This window comes from Panthera leo, chromosome D2 (genome assembly GCF_018350215.1).
Source record: "Panthera leo isolate Ple1 chromosome D2, P.leo_Ple1_pat1.1, whole genome shotgun sequence".
Classification (NCBI taxonomy): domain Eukaryota; kingdom Metazoa; phylum Chordata; class Mammalia; order Carnivora; family Felidae; genus Panthera; species Panthera leo.
Window position 1 is genome coordinate 86,528,224 of NC_056689.1, and position 9,043 is coordinate 86,537,266.

At 66.2% G+C, this 9,043-nt stretch overlaps 2 protein-coding genes across 3 annotated transcripts in view; one reads left to right on the forward strand and one right to left on the reverse strand.

The window, feature by feature from the left end:
- Window positions 1-6,035, forward strand: part of INPP5A (inositol polyphosphate-5-phosphatase A) — a 177,014-nt gene extending 170,979 nt beyond the window's left edge. For both annotated transcript variants that reach the window (XM_042908402.1, XM_042908401.1), the window contains exons 13-16: window positions 1,029-1,140; window positions 3,596-3,664; window positions 4,431-4,517; window positions 4,606-6,035. In XM_042908402.1, the coding sequence (XP_042764336.1) occupies window positions 1,029-1,140; window positions 3,596-3,664; window positions 4,431-4,511 (262 nt within the window). In that variant the 3' untranslated portion in view covers window positions 4,512-4,517; window positions 4,606-6,035. The remainder of the gene's footprint in view (window positions 1-1,028; window positions 1,141-3,595; window positions 3,665-4,430; window positions 4,518-4,605) is intronic.
- Window positions 6,036-7,472: 1,437 nt separating this feature from the next.
- Window positions 7,473-8,804, reverse strand: NKX6-2 (NK6 homeobox 2). Its single transcript, XM_042908765.1, has 3 exons — window positions 8,397-8,804; window positions 8,125-8,297; window positions 7,473-7,819 (listed from the first exon to the last, which is right to left on the reverse strand). Exons 1-3 carry the CDS (start codon window positions 8,797-8,799, stop codon window positions 7,565-7,567), a joined length of 831 nt encoding a protein of 276 aa, XP_042764699.1. The 5' UTR covers window positions 8,800-8,804; the 3' UTR covers window positions 7,473-7,564.
- Window positions 8,805-9,043: the final 239 nt, after the last annotated feature.

Consider the following 9,043-nt stretch of genomic DNA (forward strand, 5'->3'; position numbering starts at 1 on the left):
AAAGACCAGGGGCCACCTCGGGAGCAGCCCAGAAGGCCACCCGCGTCCCGCTCTCGGAGCTCAAAGCAACAGGAGAAGAAGCCGCGGGTGGTTTGGGATTCACCTGAACAGTTGTTCCACGAGGGAGGGTCTGAGACCCTCCTGAAGGCCGTGCAGACAGCCCACGCCGAGGGCACCCACACAGCACAGCCAGTCTGTCCACCGATGATTCAGTCCTTCCCGGACAGGACGCCCGCTGGGGGTGGGCTGGCCACTGTAGGGGCACCGAGGCGGCTGCACGGGGCCCACGGGCAGGACTGCCCCGGAGGGTTCTGGATGCAGGAGGCAGCCGGGCGTCCCCAGGATGACCGCGCGTGTCAGCTGGCGGCACCCCACTGTTTGCCGCCCGCGGGCGTGTCGCCTGCCTGCGGGTGGGTCAGCGGTGGCGGCTCCGTCCCTGGGGGCTGAGCCAGGTCAGTGGGTGAGACGGGGAGAACCGGGCACAGACCCGTGCGCAACCACGGCGATGACCCTGTGGCCCGGGCACCGGGCACCCTTGGAGACGCGGTGCCGTGCTGGAGCAGGTGTGGGGGCAGCGTGTGTGGTCGGGCCCGGCTTCCCAAGGCATGACGGGCGTCTGGCGGGGGTCCCACTGCGGCGAGGAGACAGCTGCTGGCCCGTGGTGTGCAGGTGGGGAAGGGGGCACGTCTCCCAGTGGGACGTGGGGCGGGGGCGTGGTTTTCCCTGTGTAGGTCTTCCGTGTGCCCTAGGCCACGTACGGAGCCAAAACCACAGGTGAACAGGGGATTCCATTTCTGTAAAGGAAAGGCTTGTCCCAAGATCCCATTACAGCCAAGATTCCAGTGAGGACTGAAATTGCAAGTTTGGCCTTGTGTTCTGGAAACTTCTCACCGTGCATTCCTTCCCTGCATAGCGCTGGCCATCCCACGTGCACGGGCAGCCCACAGGGCCCTCCCCGGGGGACGCGGAGGACGGTGGGAGGAGGGGCCGGAGCCGGCGGCTGACCGGGTGCCTTTGTGTCCCCCCAGCTACCCGTACAGCGAGGACTCCGGCCAGGGCAGGCAGTACATGAACACGCGGTGCCCCGCGTGGTGCGACCGCGTCCTCATGTCTCCGTCCGCCAGGGAGCTGATTCTGAAGGTGAGTGCCAGAGCCGCCCCGGGACCAGCCACGCGGGGGAGACCCGGGACGAGTCCTGGCGTCAGACCCAGCGCTCAGGCCTCAGGGGCCCCTGCGACATCCCGTACCTTTCTGAACCCGAGACGGGCACACGTGGTCGTCAGCGCTTTAAAAATCATCGCGGTTGATTGTATCCTGGGGAACTAAATGTGCTCTGGTCCACGAGAGAGCGCGTAGGCTGCAAAGTGTGGTGGAGACGTCTGCCGTTATCTTCCTGAGTTGTGAATCACGAGCCTGATTCACATCTGGGCTCGATAGGGCGAAGACGGACGGGCGACATTCAGGAGGTGGCACACCGCACTGGGTGTTGGGACGTTTGGGCTTCCTGTGGCCTCCTGATTTTCCAGAATCTTCCGTGTCCACATTCCAATACAAAAAGAGTGTTTTCAGAAGGATCCAGTCCTGCACTGGTTTTGTCCACCCGGTAGTGAAGAAGCGTCACCCTGGGGTGAGGTGGGCGTGCCGTGGTCCAGTGCCCAGTGTTCAGAGCAGACGGGGGCACATCTTAGGTGGGGGCCGTCCCCGGGACCGCTCGGCTGGGCCCTGGGTCCTCCCCCGGGGACGCGGAGCGCGCTGGGCCAACAGGGGTCACGGCCAGGAGGGCAGAGCCCCCCACGTGCCGCCCCACCACACACCTCCCCAGTGCCCCCTACCCCGTGGGCCCCCGCTGCCCTTTTCCTCGAGGGCCCAGCTCTCCACGTTCTTCCCCGAGCCCAGAGCGGCCTGGGCCCGTGGAGAGGAAGCCAGCTGGGGGACTGGGCTGGAGGCAGGGGCTTCGATGGGTCCGCGGCAAGCCTGCCGTGGCGGGGCCTCGGCAGTCCTACCCCGGGCGGTGCGCAAGGCCCGCACCCGCCTGTGGCCCCCTGGCCCCCGGGGCCCCTCCCCCACTGGCCTTCCTGGCTGACGCTGCAGGGGATGTGGGCCACGAGCGCACGGACCCGGGGCCTGCCCGGCGCCCGGCGTGGACGCAGCGGTGCCCGCCCTCTGGCGCTCGGGAGACGGCCGTGTGCGGTCGCACGGAGGCCCACGGCATCGCATCCCTGCCGGCCCTGACCGTGTGGGGTGAGCGGGGCACAGGGCCGCAATCAGCATGGGGCCCCCGGGGCCTCGGGGACAGGCAAGGGGCAAGCCGTCCACAGGGAAAACAACCACGACCAAGGAAACCGCATTTGCAGCGAACTCTCGGGAGCCAGCTGCCGAGCACCATCTCTGGTGTGCCGCCCGGGCTTGACGTGGCTCCGTGGAAGGGGCTGCCCGCTCTTCTGTGTTCTCTCACGTCTTCTCCGAGCTTTGATGCCTCGGCCCTGGAAGGGGGGGGGTGGGCGGGCCGGGGCTGGAGGGGAGGGTCCCCCCCCAACAGACGTCCCCCCCGGCCCTCCCGGGGGGCTGCCCGGCGGCAGCGGGCCTTACAGCGGGAGCAGACGCGCACCGCGAGCAGCCCCTCGGCCTCATCCATCATGCCACGCTCCGCCACCTCGTCATCATGTCCCGTTCTGCTTCCCCGGCCCTAAAACACGAAAGGTGGCGGGCTGGCGGCGCGGGCTGGGATCCGCGGGGATGATCGCGTTGCTGTAATTTGTTTATCTGTCTCGAGATTACGCGGTTGGAAGTCCACAATTTTATGCTGCCGTTGTAAATTACCGGGCCGCGTTTGATGAATGTCCCCTCCTTCCGCAAGGCCGCGCCGCCCCCGTGAAGGATGGGGCGTGCTCACGCCCGCGGTGCCGGTTACGTGTTCATACTTTCTGGCAGGCGACCACGCTGGGAAGTACATCTGACCTTAAGCCTCCTACTGCATTAAAGATAACTCAGTTTTAACTTTATAGTCTCACACGCTCCGGCTGCGGGTGTAAAATTCCGGTCCAGTCGGAGCTGACTGATGGCCGGCAGCGAACCCTCAGGGTCGCACCCAAAATACCGGCGGCGGCCGCGGGCTGGCAGAGCCGGCGAGGAGGGAGGGGAGCCGGTGTGCGCGCAGCGCTTAATTAGCGTGTGCAAAGTGCCCCGTGCAGCAGCGGGGAGTCAGTGGCGGCTGCGTCCTGTGAACCGAGTTCCGGGTTAATACAACAGGCTGTCAGAACAGATGTACACGGGGCATCCGGAGCCCGATAAGCTGCTCCAGTGCCGGGGGGGGGGGCAGCCCGGGAAAAAAGCTCACGGCGGCACTAACTGCCGTTGAGCAAGGGCTCTGGCAGGGGCACGTGCCGCGGCCCCCGGCCCGACTCCCGTCCAGGAGCAGGGAGGGTCGGGGGCTCCCAGGGCTTCCAGAATGTTCTGCGTGCTGGCCGGCTTCTCCCTCTGAGGGGCCGGCCAGAGACCTGCATGCAGGGAGCTGGGCGGGGGCGGTAGCTGGCGCTCCCCAAGGAGGCCCCACCGTTCCTGCCTCCCACACGGTTCTCTCTGTTTGCTTCCCCAGTCGGAGAGCGAGGAGAAGGTTGTCACCTACGACCACATCGGGCCCAACGTCTGCATGGGAGACCACAAGGTGATGTGCCTTTGCTGCGGGGCGGGGCGCGGCCCGATCGGCGGACGGTGGCGGGCGGCGGGCAGGGCCGGGCCGCCGCTTCTCCTCGGTCGGCCTCCACGGCACAGGCCACGTTTGGTCTGTTTATTTGCTTGTAATAAATACCAGAAGGTAGGCAGGCAGGCAGGCAGGTAGGTGGATTAAGAAGGCAGAACAAAATACAGAATTGTGCTATTTATACGAAAATACCGTCTACAGCCGGTGATTTCTGAGGGTCGTTCTTCTAGCGTGCACTTGGGCTACTGTAGTGGCCTTCTCGTGCCGAGCCGCGTCCACAGTGCAGGTGGGAGTGGGAGTGCTCTGTGGGCACGAGGAATTGCGTGCAGGGGCCACCTTGGTACAAGCGGACGGCCCTCACGCCAGGGCCCCCGCAGGCTCACCGAGGGCGGTGCCGGCCCTGTCCCACCTTCAGCCAAATCAGAGACTGGCACTCGGTCCTGTCCGCAAGGCCTCCGGGCCGTGACCCCCGGCACCGGTCCTTCCCCGTGCTGGTTGGGGTTTATCCAGCGGTCTGTGGGTGAGCTTCTCCCCACCCGGAAGCGATACCCGCTTGACAAAACGCGAAGGCGCGTGGCCCCAGGCGTCCGGTCACCCGGCCCGGCTCCGGTTCTGGGTCAGCTGGGCTCACGTTGGTGCCAGCGCACAAGCCAGGGGGCGCGGCTGGGGCGGTCGGGGGTCAGGGTCAGCTCGCGGCCGGGGTCCTGACGCCCTCTCTTCTCCGCTGCAGCCCGTGTTCCTGGCCTTCCGCATCGCGCCCGGGGCAGGTAAACCTCACGCCCATGTGCACAAGTGTTGTGTCGTGCAGTGACGTGTGGTAAATATGACTCCTTCCCTCGAGTTCACCTTTTCTCAGCTTTTCCTGGTGTGTTTGTTCCTTTAACAAATGACACATTCCGCGGCAGGGAAGCGATGGCAGCGACAGCAGAGGGCCCTTCGCGAGACCTCCCCGTAGCGTGAGGAGCAAGTGGAAGTCGCGTCCGTGAAATCCGTACTCCTAACAGCTGCATCGACAAACCCGCCCGAGCGCCACCCGCTAGACGGCCGGCCCCACACTTCGCTTCAGCCTCCGGACCGTTCCGGAAAAGCCTCACATACCTCACTGTCTTGTCTGTTCGTGTGACATTTAGTAGAAATAGTGGGTTTTTGTAATAAGTCACCGTCCTGTTGCCAAAACTCTACAGACAGCAGAGGGAGTCTGTATTTCAGGCTCCAGGGTTTCAATTTTTAACAATTGTCAGCGTGGGAAGAGCGTCTCCGGCGTAGAAAGCCCACGGGCGTCACCCCCCTGCCAGCTGGAGGCGAGCCCGGGGTGGGCAGCGGGCGCCGGCTCTTTGCCGCCTCAGGCAGCGTGGCCGCTGTGCTCCGGCCCCCCCCCCCTTTCCGTGTTATTTACTCTAACTGCCGTGTTACGTGGTTTTTGAATTACACTGCAGCTGCTTTCCATTTTTATATATATAAATATATATAAATATATACTTTTTAAAAATAATTTATAAACCTTACCAAAACTTATGCTAAATACACTTTCCAGTACGAATGCTCGAGAGTGTCCTATCAGCAGGTAGAAGTGGAGTCTAGGAGCTCAGTTTTGCGTAGATCACGCGGACGCATCCGAGAGTACGGCCGGCGGGGCGCGAACGTCGGCCACGGCACGTCTACACTTGCAGATTCTTACTCCTATGCCTTTTCTTCTGTGTAACATTAAGGACTGAATGTGAAGTTTGTAGCTAGCTCGGGTGTACCTTTTAAGAATTTTGTAACCTGTCTGTCTTTTGTTACTGTTCTATGGTGCCAAGTATCCTACGTAAAACGATAATATCATGGGAGGAATGAAAAACCACAATATCTAGTCCGCTTCAGGTAGAAGTCGCTTCTAACATGGGCTGTATATAAAAAAACATTAACCGTAAGTTCCCTCGGCTGCTCAGCTGCAACCAACCTACGTGATGGCCCTGCTGCAAACGTTCTCTCCTAGCACGAAGTACGGCATTAAAGGTCATTGCAGTGCCTGTGGATGAAACACAAACGTGGGTTTTATTGATTTGCTCTAGAACACTACAGAATTCCTGGACTGTGTGAAGGCCTCAGATGCTCGTCTTTAGGTGAATCACTACCCTTGCAAGTGATCGGGTGTCCGCTCGCCGAATCTGTCCTTGACCGCGCGCGTTGGGGGTCTGTGTCAGTGCTGTGGCCCCTCTGCTCTGTCCACGCGCCACACGGCAGTCCCGCCCCACGCCATTCTGTCTCACGGGGTTTCAGTTGTTGGTCACTGTGGAGGCCTTTAGAAACGACCGCTCCGGTTCCTAAGCAATAAAATTGATCCTGGTGAAAACAGTGCCGCGTCCGCTTTGTTTCTTCCTTCCCTCTCCCGCCTCCTTTGAAATGCTAAGTAGCGGAGGGCGAGCCTTTGTGGGCTGTTCCTTCCGATGCGGCCCCGCGGAGATCCGGGAATCCCCTTCCGTGGACGGTGGTAGCTAATGGCAATTACCCCTCGGCCTTTGAAAAGGAGATTATAAAAACGCACTGCATTCCGCGAAAGTTGAAAACTGGAAATTCCTCCGCTCTTAACTTGAGCTGAGAGAACAGTTCACTCGCAGAAATGAGGCAGATTTCGAGACCGCGCCATTAAAGAGAAAACCAGCCAGCGGTTCAAAAGAAAGGTCTTTTGTAAAATGGTGCGGCCACTGTGGCAGAGACCGACTTCAGCCTTTCACGTTTCTGTCTGACGTTTTAAAAAACGCCTTCCGGGAGAACAGTTGTCGTACTGTCATCACTTGTATTTAATTTTTAACTTAAAAGTCAACAGTTAATGAGCAGTAGGACGCAACCGCGTGGAGCCCCAGCTCCGGCCCCGAGCGGCCGGCCGGGCCGGCCCCCCGCTACCAGGGCCGCTGCCCTCGGGGCCCAAAGCCGCCCGGTCCGCGGGCCTCGCTGTCCCTGTGCGGGGTCGCTTTGGAGTGCCCTCCGGCGCCCGAGTCTGGATCAAACAGCAGCTTCTGCCGGTTGAAGACTACGGGCCGGGGGCTGCAGGGGCCCCGGTGCAGAGTTTAAAACCCGACGTGTTCGTGGGCTGCGCTCCGAGTGCGGGCTCCGGGGGCGGAAAGCCGCGGAGGCGCTCCCGGATGTGCCAGACCAGACCGGTCGGCCCGAGCCGCGGGGCCCAGCGGCGGCGTAGGCCTCGCCCGCCCCCGGCTTTCCCAGGAGGAGGACGCGCGCGCGGGGTGGGGAGGGGGGGCTCACCTGCCGCAGACCTCCGCCACTGAGCCGGCCCCGCAGCCCCGGGGACCGCGCCCGCTCGCGAGCGCAGGTGGCGGCGCGGGTCGGAGGGGCGCCGCACCTGCCGCCGCGCGCACACCTGCCGCCCGCGCCCCGCGCGCGCCGCGTCTCCGTCCGCGTCCCCGTCCGGCCCCGCTGGGCGCTCGCTGGCGTCGCGGCTCCTTCCTCCGGCTCTCCCGGGGCGGCCGAGGGGTCGCGGGGCCGGGCCCTCGCGGTCCCCTCGCTGCTGCGAGCTGCCGCCGCCCGGGCGCGGGGACACGGCGGGGCAGGGAGGCCGGGGCCGCACCGCGCCCCCGCCGCCGCCGCCAGCCCGGCCCCCGCGGGGACGAAGCCTGGGCCGGGGGACCCGCGGGGCGGGGAAGTGGGGGGGGGGGGCGTGCGGAGAACGGAGTTCTCGAGAAGGAAGACACACGCGGTGCAGCCTCGGGAGCCGCGGCTCCGCCGGGAACGTGTTAAATAATTTATTGATTATACAAAGTGATTCCGCCCGGGACGCGCGGCCGCCTTATAACTTATTCTGTAAAAATATATATACACGCGGGCGGGCGGCGGCGAGGGGCGCCGGCCCGCCCCGACCCTGCTTGCTCACAAGGCGTCCCCCGCGCCGCCGCCGCACGGGCTGACCAGCGCCAAGTTCGCGGGTTTGTGCTTCTTGAGCAGCCGCGTGATCTTCTCGTCGTCCGAGTTGGGGTCCAGGGGCCGGTTGTACTCGTCGTCGTCCTCCGCGTCTGAGCCGCCCACCTTCAGCTTCTCGGCGTCCGAGTCCTGCTTCTTCTTGGCCGACGCCATCTCCGCCGCGTGCCGCTTGCGCCACTTGGTCCGGCGGTTCTGGAACCACACCTGCGGCGGGGAGCGGGGGGTTGGGGTTGGGGTTGGGGGGCGGTCAGGCGGCTCCCCGGGCGAGACCCCCGCCGCCCGCGTGGACGCGCAGGGCCCTCGGCGGCAGCTCCTCGGCCCGGCCGCGGGGCAGCGGCGCCCCCGGGGGGGCTGCGGGAGGCTGGGGGGGGGGGGGACGGGGCGGGGGGCGCGGGCTGGCGGCCGGTCGCGCGCCGTTCGCCGGACGCGGGCGCCGGGATCCCCTCCCGCCACCACCACGTTCCGCGCAGCGGGGCCCGCGGGAGGCCGCCCCGCTCCCGGCCGCTCACCTTGACCTGGCTCTCGGTCATGCCCAGGGAGTAGGCGAGGCGCGCGCGCTCCGGGCCCGCCAGGTACTTGGTCTGCTCGAAGGTCTTCTCCAGCGCGAAGATCTGCTGGCCCGAGAAGGTCGGCCGCGAGTGCTTCTTCTTGCCGTCCTTGTCCAGGACCCCGCCGGCCTGGGCTGCAAAGCGGGTTGGCGGCGGCGGTGAGCTCGGCCGGCCGCCCCGCGCCCCGCGCCCCGACCCCCGCCTCCCCGCGCGCGCGCGCGCGCGCCACCTACCCGGGCCGGCCAGGCGCGGGTCCCTCCAGGGCGAGCCCTGCACCACGCCGGGCCAGAAGATGGGCGGGCGCCCCGGCAGCTCGGCCAGCGGCTTGGGGTAGCCGCGCGCCACGGCCGCGGGCCCGAAGTAGACGCCGGCCGACGACGCGAGCCCGTTGAGACGGGGCAGGCCGCCCAGGAGGCCGCCGCCCGCCGCGCCCACCGGCCGCCCCAGGATGTCGCTGATGCCGTGAGGGGTGCCGAGCGGCAGCTGCGCGCCCAGGCCGCCCAGCGCGGGCGCCTTGAAGCCGGCCGGGCCCTGCAGCGCGTACGGGAACAGCGACGTCTTCATCTCGGCCATGTTGTGCAGCGCGGCCAGGGGCGCGCTGCTCAGCACGAACGCGCCCGGGCGGTTAGCGTCCATGGGCGCCGCCGCCGCCGGCCCGGGCGCCCATCCGGGCCCCGCCGCCGCCGCCGCCGCCGCCCGCCGCCCGCGCCCGCCGGCCCGGGAAGTTCGCGCGCGGCCCGGGGCGCCGGCTGCAGCGGGGCGCTCGGGGCGCGGGCGCCGACGGCCCGGGGAGGCGCGAGGGCGGCGGCTCCGGCGCGGGGCTGGGCGGCGGCCGCGGGGTCGGCGGGGCAGCGGCGGGACGACGGCGGCGGCGGCGGCG